Genomic DNA, 16,244 nt, shown 5'->3' on the forward strand with positions numbered 1-16,244 from the left:
CGGCCACAACATTGTTTCCCAGGGGGTCTGAGTAAAAATGGAGTTCAGAGCGTATTCGGCCCGGCGTGCCTGTGTCGCTCTTAAGAGAGTAACCTCTCGACACAAGGCCGTTAACCAAACATGCCTCTCCGGTGCACTGAGGTAACATGCAGACGTGTGCTGCTCCTCCGCCTCCACACTTTGAGGCCCGGTCACTGCAGAGAGCTCTCCTCTGTCAGGTCTCTGAGGCCAAGTGCTCTCCAAGGGTGACACTACCCAAACTCTGTAATTATAGAACCAAAGAGCATTCTTCAGCCTGGTTAACCAGAACTATGAGAGAGAGAGGGACAAATATTTACCCCCCCCCCCACACACCCACACCCACCCACCCCTTCCCTCTGTTCCTCCTCCTTCAACACACCCCCACCCCAATAATTTAACAGTAAGACCAACTCAGCCTTGTAAACACAATAGTTATGTCTGCGCTCACGGAGCCATGAAGCAGACATACAGGCTCCACTATCCCCAGCAGCTACTGCTAATACAGGCTGCTGTCCTCTCCTCTCCTCTTTTTCTCCTCTCCTCTCCTCTCCTCTTTTTCTCCTCTCCTCTCCTCTCCTCTCCTCTCCTCTCCTCTCCTTCTCTTCCTCTCCTCTCCTCTCCTCTCCTCTCCTCCTCTAAATATATGTTTGGATGTCTTTACAACAAGTCACAATATCTTTTTAATTCACAGATTAAATGAGGAATGACAGATACTCAGTGAGATATTTACTGCAGGGTTGTATTTTCATTTAATCTGTAAGTGAACACAATGTGTTTCACAACTTCTGTAAAAGTACTAAAACAACTACTCTATAGAGCTATAACCATGTTTATGTCTTTCTTCCCTATCGATGTATTCTCACATGCTGTATATTTAGTCTCAGGTGACCCTCAGGGAAACCATTAACTGTCAAAGTTGTCAGACTACATAACAGTTGGCCCCAAAAATACTTGAAATAGAGAACTAAAGCACAGTTTAACACCAAAGTTGGCTCTAAATGATTATACCTCCTTGCTGCATAAACATAAACTTGAGTGTATTTTAAACTTAAAGGTCAAATGTCTTTTACTTTCACACAACATCAAGTGTGGGTGGACAAAAGAATTGTTCTACTCTACATGGAAATCGCCTATATATTAAATTCCTCATGGTTCCTCAACAGTTTGGACATTTATTCATTGGAACAGTCTTATAAAGCTAAAATCAAAGTGTTTGAAGAGATGTCTGTTTATAATTATGATACCAGATATTATTTTAATTGTCAGTGGCTTGGAAAACATTATAACAACAACTAACACAGCAACTTTTAGCCTCTGTGTATTTGTGTGTGTGTGTCTGAGACGTGTATTAATAGGATGCTCCGCCAGACTGTTTGTTCTAACACTTTGTAAACAGCGCGATGATATCTCAAGCTTTAGTTTCTGTGTCCGTGCATGCATTATGGTGATCGCAGATTGATTAAATATCCCAACTCAAATTAATTAAACACATAAAATAGAGAACAACAACTTATGGTGCGAGTGTTTGTGTCCGACAGCAAAACACTGAGGGAGTCGCATTGTCTCAAAGGCTATTTGTGTTTGATGTTAACGCGCAGGCACAATGCATTAAGCCTGGAATGTAAGTAATGTGCACTTAGACGTGCCGTGCGGACAGCATCGTTTAACGTGCGGCCATAACTCTGTTAGGGTGCCGCTCTCGTTGCCTCTCTTTCACCCTGTATCTTCTCTGATCTCCCGTCCCATTGTCACCCTCTGTATACATTTCTTTAATGTGGCACGAGTGTGAAAGATGAAAGATGAGAGAGGACGCTGCAGGACTCTGCCGAGCTATTTGCTCTGTGCCGCTCTGTCTCCCTCTGGCCCTGTTTGTCAGAGTGAAGCGAGATACTGAAAATACTCCGGAAACATTTGATATGATGCAGTGGCACCAGGCGACTTTCACTCTTGCTTTATGAAACACTGAAATATGTTGTGATTCCAGAGGGGTGCTGAACTCTATAAGTATAAATGCAGGCCCGGCCTCCGCAGAGGACCCGCACCCTGGGTGAATGACTGTGAGAGTTGCTGTATGGCAGGATGAAGTGTGTTCATTTCCTTATTTATTGACTCACTTGCTTTTCTCTGAGTGTTTGAAATTAATAACAGCCAGCAGAAATCAGACAGAGGGATGAAAATCAGCACTTTCCCTGCAGTGAAGCCATTCATCAAGCTAACGAGGGGGAGAATAGGAGTGGAGGAGGTGCGGAGGGGGGGAAAGTGACGTTTGGAGAGGGAGCAGAGAGAGCGGGAGGGAAGCAGGTGCAGTGTGGGGCGGAGGGAGGGTGAGGCAGGGAGGGAGGGAAAGTGACGTCGGGAACAGAGGTGAGGGGAAGGAAGCTAAGTTTGTTTGTGAGGAGGAGGAGGAGGAGGAGAGTCATTTTGAGGATAGCGGGGCAGACGGAGGAGGAGGAGCCATACGTCATTCTGAAATGAGGGGAAGAGACAGAAAGAAAGACAAGTTTGACATTGGAGTATAAATAGATAGGAAAGAGAGAAACAGACAGCTTCCTCTGGAGTGACTGACCGAGAGATAGGCACAGAGAAACAAGGCTGTGTAGAAACAGTACAGGGTCCGTGTCCTTGCTAATTGCTACAGAATTACATATTAGACTTCAGTAATAATGTCCAAAATGAGGAGGTTACGCAAGTGTCATCTGGTTTTTACAATCGGCAAACTATCACGATGATGAGGACTGTACAAAACAGAGCTCTCGTTCACTGTCACCGACGCTGGTGTTTTACTTCCCTCCCTTCCACTGATGGTCGATGATGGGCCTGCCCTCTCACGAAAGCCTTCGCCCCTCCGATGACTTGGTCCCGTGCTGCTCCGCCTCCCTGACAGTCCACCAGAGACCCAACAGTATCTCACACCAAGAGGGGGGCTGACTAAGCACTTACCGCTGAGCCTCTCTCCTCAGAGCGAGAGAGGAGTGCCACGCTGAGAACTCTGCCACGGGAAAATAATTAGCAAAGTGGAGCTCTGCCCAAATACACTGAGCTAAATCTAGTGCCACTTCACATACAAACGCAGCCATAAATCCCCTTTCTTTCTTTCTTTCTTTCTTTCTTTCTTTCTTTCTTTCTTTCCTTCCTCCACATCTCTCTGCCTTCCTTTCTTCGTTTCATTGATAGTATCTTTCTCACAATCAGGTGTAAAAATTTGAATTTCTTGTTTAGATCTTTCTTCGTGCTCACATATTTGAAGACATTGGTTTGTTGTATACTAATACTCAATGTAGAGTAAATTTGGCTTCCAGTAAGTTTGTACAATCCTCTGTGATGAAGAAACTCCCAGTTAAAGCCTCTGGCCTCTGCCTCTGTGCCGGATGCCTTGCAGTGACGCAAACTGTACCCATCTCACTGTACATGGATATCTGTGATTTTAAGTATAAAGTTAGACCACAGTGTCTTTGGCCACCGGGGCTAAATATAGTGCGCTCCTCCTGAGCAGTCTCCAGTTTCTCACTCCTTTCCGAGAGGCAGGTGGAGCGGAGCGGGGCTGGGGAGGGGGAAGGAGGGATAACACCCAGTCTTGAATAAATCATCCCTCGACTTTTGACCCATATGGAGCAGGAGGTTGTTTTTGTACTTCTGCTCTGCCACCCCACCCCAGTCCTCTTCTCTCTCTGGCCTCTGTACCGCTCCTCTATCTCATTCATTTTCTCCTCCACATGACAGGTCAATTTGGATCGATTTCATCTGCCCTCAACGTCTCAACATCCTCGCACCCAGAAATAGAGCCCTGTGTGATAGAGGAGCCTCCGACTAACCGTTACTGTGAGCACGCAGCTCAGAGAGGGGCAGAGAGGGAGAAAGAGGATGGGAGAACCAAACTGCTTTGAAAACATGCAATTTGCTGCACGGAAGAACAACACTGATATAGAGGAGGAAGAAACACTGGATCGTTATCACTAGTTACAGTGTGGGTGACGCTGTTTCAGCAGGTCTCACCCAAACCAGCCAGCTGCGCACTTGTCACGTGGTCAGTGGCCTTGTGTACCTGTTACTTTATGCTAATGTGATCACGCACACATGTGCACATGCACTCAAGACCAACACACTTCCCCAAAATCTTGCACTCTCTTCGCTTTCTCACGGCCTCTTTCACACACTTACGGTGCACATAAACACACCTGGCCTTTTTTCTCCGTCAGCACATTCTGGGTGCTCCAGCTCCCGGCTGGGCTGAACTTCAGTGTCTCCTTACGTAGCGAACCCCTGAGGTGTGCCTGCCTTCACAAGACACGCACACACCAGTCCCAGGTGAGACGCACTGGAAGTCTCATACAACGTTAACCTCTCTTGATGTCCTCGCCAGCTCCACATTTCACAGAGTAAATATATATGTGAGACTAATCTTTTTCTTTGCAAACGATGGGATAGAGGCACATGAGCACCATGTCCTGGTGGCGTCTAGGCTGTCCAGGCCAGAGTCGGGACACTCTTTCCCCAGGCAAGGACGCCGAGACCTGGCTCTCCGTCTCCATCACTCAGTCTGTCCTCCTGGAGCTACGTGGCCAGACTGCTCATCACACCCCCCCCCCACCAAACACACACAAACACACACACACACACACACACACACACACACACACAACCCCTCACCCTCCTCATATGCATGGATTTGCATAAAACAAAGACAAAGCTCTGCCTACAACGTCTGCCATGGTTGAAACCTCTAAGAACAGAATCGACCAGACCACACCGCACGCAGACCCTGTGAGCCGGGCTGGCAGGTTGTCAGACGTCACTATATGGAAGCGGCATGGCAAGGGACCTCAGATTTACGACGATGACTAAGATAGACACCCTCATGGTTTTCCACTTTCATTTGCTAAACATCCGTTCCCTTGGCATTGTTTATATTCTTCACCCCTTAGCAGTAAGCAGAGGGCACCTAATTCACGGTGATGACGTGGGAGGAGAATCAGAGCACTTAAAACACTTCATCTAAAGATGATTTGTCCTTGTCTTCCCTGATGGCTTTTGTCCTTCTTCCCCTCTGGAAGTTAAGTGGAGCTGGAGAAAGGCCAGCCACTGATCCCACACCCCACTCAAACACAATCAAGTAAATAACACTAGATACAAATACATGCATGCACAAACACACACACGTTGCACATTTTCTACCCCCCCCCATGGTGGAACGTCATGAATACCAGCTCATTCTTATGTATCATGACCAATCACATCATGGGGAACGTGCTGTGGAACAATCAGTGAAAACATTAGAGGAACTATTGGGTTTGCAATATACATTTGCCCGTGGTTCCTCTCTGTCTCCGTGAATTGATTTCAGGACGAGGAGCTTATTCTTCACTCTGTCTCTCTCCCGTTGTCCGAGACACTCTTCTTTTTCTCTCTGCCTTTTTCACACAAAATCTGAACTTGTGATTTACATTTGAATGGGCGACTATAATCTGCTGGTTGCGCTGTTGATCCACGACAACTGCAAACCTCTGTGTTTCGTGTGTTTGTGTGTGTGTGTGTGTGTGTGTGTGTGTGTGTGTGTTCATGGATTTAAATGAGGTAGCAGAATGCATACTGCAGTCAGTGAAGTTACGGCAGATGGAGAGAGACGTGATGGAGAGAGATATTGTCAACATAAAGAAGGTGTGCGCTCTTTAGCATATGAATATGAAATGACACTACAGTACATTATATGTCTGTTATAGAAGATGTGCAATATCCTATTAAATATGAAATTCTAATGAATAATTAATGACTGACTAATATAATGTCATTGTGTATGCCTATAATGTAATAATAATGCCATACTGTATATATAAAAACCGTGCTTGATATTATATGTACAGCTTTGTTTTACAAATCCAACTTCACTCGCTGCTATGAAGTAGAAATTACAGGCAGGAACAAAACGAAAAAAGCTTAAAGAGATCAAGTGAGAAGTGTTATTACCTCAGGAAGCCAAGGGCACAGAGGAGCGGGGCTTGAAATCACAGATGGAGGAATTTTCTCGATGACCTAAAAGAGCAAATGAGATCAGACAAAACACATCAGGATGGATAAATGAGTTTGAAGGTAAATACACATGGTGCTTTCGCCTTTTTGCTTTTCTCTTTCTTCTATTGTGCCACTCTCACGCTGTCAGACGCGCACACACACACACACACACACACACATACACACAGACGCACGCACGCACGCACGCACACACACACACACACACGCAAACAATCACAGAGAAACAAGTAGATCCATTCCGACTGAGATTCACTCTCACCTTGTCTGTCTGCTGAAATACAGTACATGTATCATAGTAAGCGTTTGATGCGGAAGGAAATGTAAAAATTTGCATGCAAATAGATTCCACAGGCAGAACCCATGCATCAAAACATTGTAACCACAAGAGACAAAAAATAAAATATCTAAGCACACAGTTTGCCGATTCTGAGAAAAGGCAAAACAGTGTCGTGCCCGGCCCTTTATTCCTGCTCATTTCATTGAAGTACATAATTAATTGTTATTTTTCAGCAGAGAAATAAACCACCTCATGAGTGACATTTTCCTAAGCACCCCTTCAAAACACTCACAAGTCCTTATGCTGCTCTGGGCAGGTCCAAATAGACTTTTTTTAAAAATTGCCTATAAATGTTGCCACACAAGTGAGAAAAAGTGCTCAAGTGGGAAGCAGGGTTCCTTTAAAACGCTAAAGGAAAAAAATCTGTTTCGGAAATGCTTTGGCCGTGCACTGCAGTGAAGGAAATTTTAAATCACCAGATTTTAAAATAAACGCCACATAACTCAGTTGGACAGAGTATATAGACGTGCAGGAAAACAGAGGGGATGCAGCACGATGATATTAGTACTGCAGCAGGAAAAAAAGCATCTGAATCACAGAGTATAAACTTTCATCAGGGTGATATATGTTGGTTTTGATGAGAAAGCTGCAGTGAAAAAGCAGGTTTGGGGTTGGCTCCAGAATAAAAGATACTCAAGAGCAGACATGTTGGTGCATATCGCCTGTTAGAAAAGAATCAAAATATCTCATTTTCTTTTCATTCATGTCACACGTGGTGGTTGAGGACATTGTAGGTGCTACGGAAAGAAATATAAAATACTATTCTGTTCATGCAAAGAAATATCTGAATATTGATTTTTTAGAATTCGTATTCTTACCAAATCCTGAATGGATCTGCTACAGCGCAGTGTTTAATGAAAAGGATGCTTTAAAAGTTACAAATGCGGAAACTAATTAACTTTTTGTCCCCACTGTATGTTCTTTGTGGATTATTATTATTGTAAGAAATGTGAAGACTCTATGCCATTTTGAAAAACTAATCCCTCTTCCTTTTTCTTCCTTTCAACTCTGTCACCTTGTGTGCAAAGGGACTGCTGAGAGATGGTGTTGCATTTATTTAAGTCACAGGCTCATGGTTTGGGTCCATTTACAGACATATAAAATTACCCTAGCAAGTCCCGACCACCTCATTACCAACATAACCTGCAGCCAGTCTTTCAAGGACAACTCTCTAATGACACCGCGCGCGCTCGCCTAATGTCTGTTTGAAGCACGCAGTGACTTTCTGCCACAGAGAAGGAAAAGAATGTATAGAAAGAGCGAAACCCACTCTGATAAAATAAGCATCTAAATTGATCCCTGATGTCCGTTTCGTTCTGAATAAGCGAGTGTCTGTGCTCTACTTCTCATCCTCGCCGGAAAGTGAGAGGAGTCTTTTTCGACCCTGTGTCTGCTGAGACTCTCGACAGACTGTTTGCAGATGTGGCTGCCACCTGGTTGTGTGGAGACACCTGACTAATCTGTTAACTCGTTATTTTCACTACATCATTAAGTAACTAATTTTTTTAATCATAAATGGTTGTTAGACAGTTAAAGTAATTGTCCGTTTTTTTGCCAGACTTCTTTGTTTAAATAAAGTTACTAGCAAAATAAAAACATGAAACAAACATTTAACACTGCTTAGACTTTTCTCGCTCTTGTAGATCTGTTTCTTTTTTCAAACCATAATTAAAGTGTTAGCTCAGGACTGACATCCAGTTTCAGACGCCCACTTTGATTCACGACTTGTTTTGTTGTGTCTTTGCAACACCCACAATGTAACCCTCGCACAATGTGGCTTTGAAAATAACTAACTGCTCTCCGTGATCATTGCGTTTGGCCACGAACAGCACCGGACGATCTCCATTACACTTCTGTGAATGTTAAACTCGTACAAACGCTGCCTTATTTTTATCATCCTTGTTTCAACTTGACAGAGACTGAGTGGCTTTCTCTTTTCAGCTACGTGGGCTGAAAAAAAAAAAGAAAAAAAGAAGATAAATGTTTGGCAGCATGAAACTAAAACTGCCAGGCATCGGCCAAGTACCACGCCTGCCCTGTTCTACACACTGTTCTTCTCTTAAGGTAGAAGTCGTGCTGCGTACATAAACACTCTCTGTGTATTTCGACCTACATATATTCATATAAACATACAAACTAATATTATAGTTTTTACATACTCCAAAAACCACTTACACTAAATGTTGTTTTGCCTTAAACTAATAAGATGTAGTTTCCTCAGAAACAAACTTGCGTAACAAAAACAAGCATGCTGCGAGTGTAACTCTAAGACAGTGGTGAAATACAGGAAATGGGTTAAAAAAAAAAATTGGCAGTGAGTAGTCTTAAATTTACTGTGTGCTGTAGCATGTCGGATGTGAATGTACATCTCATTCAGTGGGCTCTGGGCAGAGGAAATGAGCATGGGCTCCCCAGGGCAGGGATTACTCTAATGACTTTGAGAGCAGCCTTGTGCTCTGTAACTTCTGACCTCTGCTCATCCTCTTCCCCAAAAGACGACAAGAGAGGCACACATGCATGCACGGACACACTCGCACATTCAAGCCCACGTTTTTTCTACTTAGCCACCAATCGACCTCTCGCACAAGCCGCTGTGAGTTTAAGAGATGCAGAGTCACACACAAAAACGGCAACACAATGGATTCTCTCCATCTCTTCCTCTGGAACCATCATAACTCTGTGAGAATTCCTACCCCCAACCAGCCCTTATTTTTGGTTCTGTCAACTGGCGTACTGCTACTTGAGTGAACACTGCTGCATCTTATGCTGTCAGCCCGCATAGCGCCAACGTTCCATATGAGTGCATCATTGGAAGATCGATAGATTTATCACTTACGTAACCATAGCGCATCGGTGCCACAGATATAAGAGAGGAAACATCTTTTGCAAATTACATCCGTCTTCACGAAAATGTCACTTAGCTCGTAGACCTAAGTATTTGAGTCGTATAAATGCCAGAAAAACGAGGAATGTCATGCTGTGAGGGTAAATCTGCACAGCAACATTTATTGTTTGTGTGTGTGTATTGGTGTTTGTGCTGGTGTGTGTAGGCCAGCAAGTGTGTTTTCACTTCTAGTGTCTATGTGGTTAGCGTGTGTTTAAGTTTAACTGATCTCTAACAATGAGGAATGAATCAAAATAAACACGCTAAAGAGTCAGACAAGGCGGCTTTAAACAGAAACCCAATTTTCATTTTTCACATTCCACTCAGAACACATAAAAAAACACATCACACAAATGCACAGCCTTTGGAGAAGCACAGCCCGACTCCCAACTACAGAAGAAAATGATCTCCCCTTTAATATGGCAAGTTAAGAAATGTATTCTTTAAAGAGGGGGAAAAGAAAACAGTTATCCTGCGTGAAGTTGTTTATTACATTGTTGTAGTTAATATGAAATATCAAAACCGAGCAGCACTATAGCTCAGATCAAATAGATGTAATTAGATAAATTGAGGAAGAAGGAGAGCGGCTTGGCTGTAAATTGCATGGTGTGTGCATGCAAAGACCCAACGATGGCACAGCTGCATGGAGCTGCACTCACGATTTATCATCTCTACATCGCAGGAGCCAGTGGCCCACACCACTATTAATCATCAGCAAAATCATTTAATTCAGCCCGAGCCCGCCTATTGTCTCAGCTTCTCCCCTCACTCTGGGCAAATCATCCACCACAGCAGCAGCATGCACCTCAGAGGAGATCACACCAAACAGAGTGGGATACAAGTGTTGGGTTAAAACTGTCTCTTTTTTTCTGACAGGCTATTTAGCAAATCATCACTGGCAGATGGTGCGGGAGGGGGCTTTTCTGTAAATTTAACAAATATAAAATTTGAAACTGCAAAGTCTTCTGTCAGTGCAAACACTTGATCACTCCGTGCTTTGTTCACACAGTGACAGTGTGGTAATTTTCTATGAAAGGTGCCTTTGTGTATGTCCTCTGCTCACATCCTTGCGCGACCCTAACTGGGGCTAAGTTGCAAAAAGCTGATGAATCCAGACAGAATCTGTCCTCAGAAACCTTAGTGTGTTTTTCAAAGTGTGTTTTGGCACGTTGGTCTTCCTGTTTCAACAAACAAATTGTTCTGGGACAGTGTAACAAGATGCCCACGAGGCTATATTCCTTGTCCCAGAAGTTACAACAGAATTTTCCCTCCTGTGCTTTAGAAAAGTGGCCATTTTTCCTCAGCTGGTGCATCAGCGCAGTGAAAAAAGTTATGTTGAAAGACGTCAAAATGAGATGTCACAACGCTCGCTGAGATGCAAGGTCGGGCGCAGCAGGGCTGAGGCTCTTCTGCTCACCGCAGCAGCTGACTTGTATTGGCACCTTCTCCAGCGCCCCCTCACATGCCTGACATGACTGTGCCCTCACTGCACCCCCCACCTCACCCCTCTCTCCGAGAGCATGTCTGCTCCAGGCCAAACATCCCGGCCCACTGACAAACAGGATAAAGCGAGGTGAAATTGGGAAAGCCAAATGATGACATGCTAATGACAGTGAGCACACAGTGACTGAGAAACACAGACAGCAGGGACACAGTCCACACACACACACACACACACACACACACACACACACACACACACACACATACACACACACATCAGGAAGCAAGTGATATGAAAAAGGGCAAATGGAAAGTGCAAATATGAAAACATGCAGTCAGAAGAAATTCACATGTAGAGAAATCATCCTTTCATACTGTTATTCATGGAAAACACACACTCACACATGCACACACACACAAGCATGCAGAGAAAGAGAGAGAGGGATGGGGTCTTTCTCTCTCTCTCTCACACCCACACACACACACAAATCACAGGTCACATTTGACAATAAATGAACAGGCTGCAATATGTTAAACCATAACCACACATGAGGATGGAATTCATGGCTCTAAATCTGTTAAATAGAAAATACAAAGATCAGATTTCATTGCACACAATTATTTGAGTGTGAAGATTTGTTTTTAATGGACATGGTGTGAAAATGATAAAACGTTGAAGGATCATTCAAATATTTTTTCATTCATTATTTGGGGATTTTTTTTTTTAAAGAAAAATAAATGTGAAACTTGTATGGGACAGTGTCTGATCAATTCATATGTAGGCCACTGCGTGTCTGACTCTTTTGTGTTTCCATCAACTTATCTGTAAACCGGACTCGTTTTCACTCATGCGTCGAAAACGACCAGGGTCTCAACCGTAATTGCTTTCCAATCGTTTTTTGCGTAATGGTTCTGCGTAAATTTGTGGAAAACTTTATGATGGAAAAAAATCGTGTTTCTGGTTGTCCCAATTATGAAATGAGTGTTGTAGGAAAAACACATTTAAAAGGAGCGATGTAAAGATCAAATGTGGTGCACTCATCTCCTCTGATTCTTTCAGTCACAAAAGCATGAAAATGCAAAATCTCAGGACAAGTGAAAAGAAAAAGTGAGAAACTTATTGAGGACAATTACATACATTTATTGCATATCATTTAATTGTATGAAATGAAAAAACGAGCACATATGAACATCACATATGGTTAGTGAGTGAAATAATTTTGCACAGCAAAATATATATATTTTTATATATATATACTATATATAAGATGAAAGATTAATTAACATATTCTCAAGATTTGTTGGCGGATGGTAAACCTCCTCATTTTTTATACATGCAGGGTGTCAATCCCTGACCATCTAACAATGTCCAGACATTATTGATTATAATAATTGTTATTGCTTTGAGTTCGCTGAAGACAAAACAACCTCCTCCTGAACCGATAATAATAATAATAATAATAATAAAAGTATCAAAATGTTACGAATTTCGGTCGTAACAGATGCCTCTTTCCTCTCCTTGACATGTGCAGTTTAATAACGTTTCTTTAACTTCTACATACAGGCGACATTTTCTTTCCTCTCTCTGTGCATTTCAATCCCAAATGTGTCGGTTCGTTGGAGAAACACAAATCTAAAAAAAAAAGCATGGTGATTTACTTTGATTTCATCTGTGAGAGAGTGACCCAAAACCCTCGATAGTTTATTCGTTTTAAATACGTGTGGCGGAGATCACTTGTGTTTGAAGCACATGCTGCAAAATCGCTACTCACGCACTGTCACAATATGGAGACGAGCCAACCTCTCGATGTTAAAAAATACTTCATGTGCAGCCGTCTCACCTTTAATGATCTTTACGCATCAACCTGTAACACATGTTATCTCTTGCAACTCAGATTGTAAAACTTTTGCACTTAAATTACGCTGTAAAAAAATGATTCAAAACGGTTGACAAATGCACAATGGAATATCTTTTAAATAACAATATAGGCGTTTGAACAGTCTACACTTCCAGGAAATGGATCGGTGGTTTTCCTCTATCAGTGAAGTCTTTCCTCTTTTCCCCCCTCACTCGCACCATGCAGGATCCCCGCTGATCCACTTCCAGCAGTGGACGCATATTGCGCATTCACTGCAGCCTGTGTAATGACAGCCGATGGTGGTGCGCTTCAACACAGCTGAAATGCACTTGGATAGGTTGCAAGGGCTCTGTCTGGGTGTGTGTGAGTGTGTGTGCGTGTGTGCGTGTGTGCGTGCGTGTGCGTGTGCGTGTGTGTGTGTGTGGTGGTGGTGGTGAGGGGGGAGAGGGGGGGGGGGGGGGGGGTCCTGTCACTTTTTTGTTTCAAGTCCCAAAAAAGTGAGGAGGCCATAAATGAATGAATGCCATGCTGGAGTCACCCGACAAAAAAAAGGACATCTTCAAGCACAGGAAAAAACGAAGAAAAAAGAAAACCCGTACATGTCCAGCATGCAGGGCAGTTCAATAACAACATGTCTTAAAAAAAACAACAACAACAACGAACAGTTTGTCATGAGTACAGTCTTTTGTTGCTCAACACAATAACAAGCATGAGATGAGGTGGCGTCAAAACGGCTGCAGGCTCTCAATCCTCCAAGTTTGGCAGACAAAAAAAAAAAGAAAAGGTAAAAAAGACCCACCCCCCCCCACCCCCCAAAAAAAACAACAAATAAAAAAGCATTCTGTCGATGGATGCAGTTTAGACAGGGATCTGTACACTGAGTTCGAAGTGAAATGATGGAGAAAAACAAGTTGGTGAGCTGAGCGCCTGCATGCACACTTCGTATACTGCTGCGTAAAGTTCATGGATCAACTTTGAGGAAATCATAAACACCGCAAATCTAATGAACAACGATGAAAAAATCTTGACAGACAGACTACGAGCTAAGATACTATGTATGACAGCAAAAAAAAGAAAAAAAAGTAGATGAAGGTTTTCTGAATATGCCTCTTCAAAATTAATAGAGCCTTCCAAAGTCTTGTTTTCAAAAAGATGTATAAAATAAAAAAATTTAAAAAAGTTGACACGTTAGTTCTTGGTCTATTGGCTTTGGGTCAAATGAGAAAAAAAAAAGTTTCATAATGAAAACTTTTTTAAGCGGGGGGTGAGTAACTCAACTGATATTCTTTTTTTTTTTCACGATAATGTCGAGACTCACATGAAAAACTCCGGGGATGAAGGGTTGTTGTCGCTGCTGGATCCATTTTCTCTGAAGCCGGTGCTGATGAGCTTCTCATACTTTTCTTTGTACGCGTCCCTCTCCCGGACCAGCCTGGAGATCTCCTGCTTTAGGTGCTCGACCTGCTGGATGAGTTGCGTCTTCTCTCCCTCCAGGACGTGCCGCTGCTGGACCCGCTTGTAGCGGCAGGACTGCGCGTAGCCTCTGTTCTTTAGGGTCCTCCTCTTCTGTTTCAATCTGATCACCTCTTCCTTGCTGACCCCCCGTAGGTGCCGGTTGAGCTCCCGCACCGACATGGTCACCAGCTGCTCGTCCGAGAACCGGTCCTCCGGGCGCAAGTGTGCTTGATTTGAGCCAGAAATGCCGTTGCTCTGGCCGCCGGGCCCCTGGTGGCCGCCACTGTGGTGGTGGTGGTGGTGATGGTGGTGGTGTGCCCCTCCGTTCTGAGCCGCCGCCGCAGCGATGACCGCCGACACCACCGCCGCGGCGGACCCCATCTCTTCCCCGGCCATGGTGCCTCCTGCCCCGGCTGCGCCAGCGAACTGCTGGCTCCTGGAATAGCCATCGAACGACTGGAGCTGGTGACTGCTGTTGATCAGCGCCTCGACTGCGTCTTCGGGGCTGAAGCCCAGCGCCTCTGGATTCAACTGCTGTTGGTAACCGGACATCCAGTAGAAATCCTCTATGTGTGACTTCTGCTCGCTCCCCGAGCCCGGACTGGGCGCCGAGAAGCTTGGGGAAGGGGGCACCGAGCTGCAAGGCGTGCTCATCGGGGTGGAAGACAAGGATCCCCCGGCGATAAGGCGACTGCACTGGCTGATGTTGCGATCGGGCTCCACCGGCTCCTTTTTCACTTCAAACTTCATCAGATCGAAGTCATTAACATATTCCATGGCCAGGGGACTGGTGGGCAGGTCGGAGTTGCTCATTGCCAGCTCTGATGCCATCCTCTTGCTGCTGCTGCTGCTGACAGTCCTCCAAGCGGGGTGAAGAGCAGCTGTCAAACTGGGCTGGTTGGGAACAACGTGAGCCAGTTTGATTTTTACGCGTTTGTCTGGAGAGTGAAAAACGAGCTTTTCTTGGTCCCCGGGTGCAGCCGCGGACTCGCGGGCGTCAGAGCGCAGGAGTTTTTCTGTGGTGCGGAGTCTAACGCACGGACACAGCGGTGCCGCGCGCACGAGCAGCGGAGTCCCTTTTCAGCATGTGAAACTCGGCGGTTTTGTGTTTCAAACATTTAACACTTTACGCTTTTCTTCAGGGAGACATTGCACAAGCGGCGAGAGAGAGAGAGGGGGCGAGAGGCAGCCGCGCACGTTGGAAGCCGCTGACTGGTGGGGCGATTTTTTAGAGGGATCACACAGCAGATGAGTTTAAGAGCTTTGGAGCGGCCCTGACGTCAGGCTGCAAATGGGAAATTGACTCGGACGAAGAGCCAATAGGGTCGCACACTGCGAGAGCTAATTAACATATTAGTAACCTGCAGAAAGCAAACTTTCCTCAACTGTCAGAGGCCGTCAGCTGACTGTCAGCCTCTCTGACTGCTGCTCCCCAATCTGACTTTTTACACCCAGCGACCATTTCATCCACCGGGTTACGTTTTATTTCAGTTGAATGAAGTGGAGCGTGCACGCTGTTAAAACCTGAACATGATCGTCCCAATGTGAAGCACCGAGGAAAATAAAGAGAAAAACCTACACGTAAAAGACAGTAAGAAAGAAAGGATGTAAGATTAGATAGATGGATATATAGATGGATATATAGATAGAAAAATAGATAGATAGATATATAAATTGATACATAAATACATAAATACATCATTTTCCTTTAAATCTCTGTTAAAAATTTTTTTCATGACTTCTCATTTTAATCAGAACATTTAATTTATTGTACTTTATTTTGTCTCTTTTTTTCATATTTTTTCATATTTTTAATGCAACATATTAAATTTAAATTCTCACCTACTAAAACCCCTTCAACTTATACATTACAAATTTTGATATTTCTGTTATTTTTTATTCAAATAACAATATGAAACATTAGTGAACTGCGTTGACTGTGTTCAGTAGTAACTAAAAAGACGAGTGAACAATAATATGACAGGTGGAATGAGGAAATCTGTCATGCCTTCGCACACCATTGTAAAACTCAACACTGCCACCTTTTGGTCATTCCCGTGCATGGGATTCCCCCCTCAGTCACTGTGATAGAGAACAAATTCCACAGAAACAATTACAAGTTCTAATAAAGGGATGGAAAAAAACATACTGTTTGCAACACACACACATAAAAAATGAAGTGTACCCTTCTTTTCTTTATTTGTATTATGAGGAAATG

The 16,244-nt window shown here is 43.9% G+C and overlaps 1 protein-coding gene across 2 annotated transcripts in view; it reads right to left on the reverse strand.

The window, feature by feature from the left end:
• The window catches only part of mafa (v-maf avian musculoaponeurotic fibrosarcoma oncogene homolog a (paralog a)), a 71,642-nt gene extending 56,030 nt beyond the window's left edge, over nucleotides 1–15,612 (reverse strand). For both annotated transcript variants that reach the window (XM_034577942.1, XM_034577953.1), the window contains exons 1-2: nucleotides 13,890–15,612; nucleotides 5,983–6,048 (exon numbers count right to left, since the gene is read on the reverse strand). In XM_034577942.1, the coding sequence (XP_034433833.1) occupies nucleotides 6,021–6,048; nucleotides 13,890–14,857 (996 nt within the window). In that variant the 5' untranslated portion in view covers nucleotides 14,858–15,612 and the 3' untranslated portion in view covers nucleotides 5,983–6,020. The remainder of the gene's footprint in view (nucleotides 1–5,982; nucleotides 6,049–13,889) is intronic.
• Nucleotides 15,613–16,244: the final 632 nt, after the last annotated feature.

The sequence above is a fragment of the Hippoglossus hippoglossus genome, chromosome 3, assembly GCF_009819705.1.
Source record: "Hippoglossus hippoglossus isolate fHipHip1 chromosome 3, fHipHip1.pri, whole genome shotgun sequence".
Taxonomy (NCBI): Eukaryota; Metazoa; Chordata; class Actinopteri; order Pleuronectiformes; family Pleuronectidae; genus Hippoglossus; species Hippoglossus hippoglossus.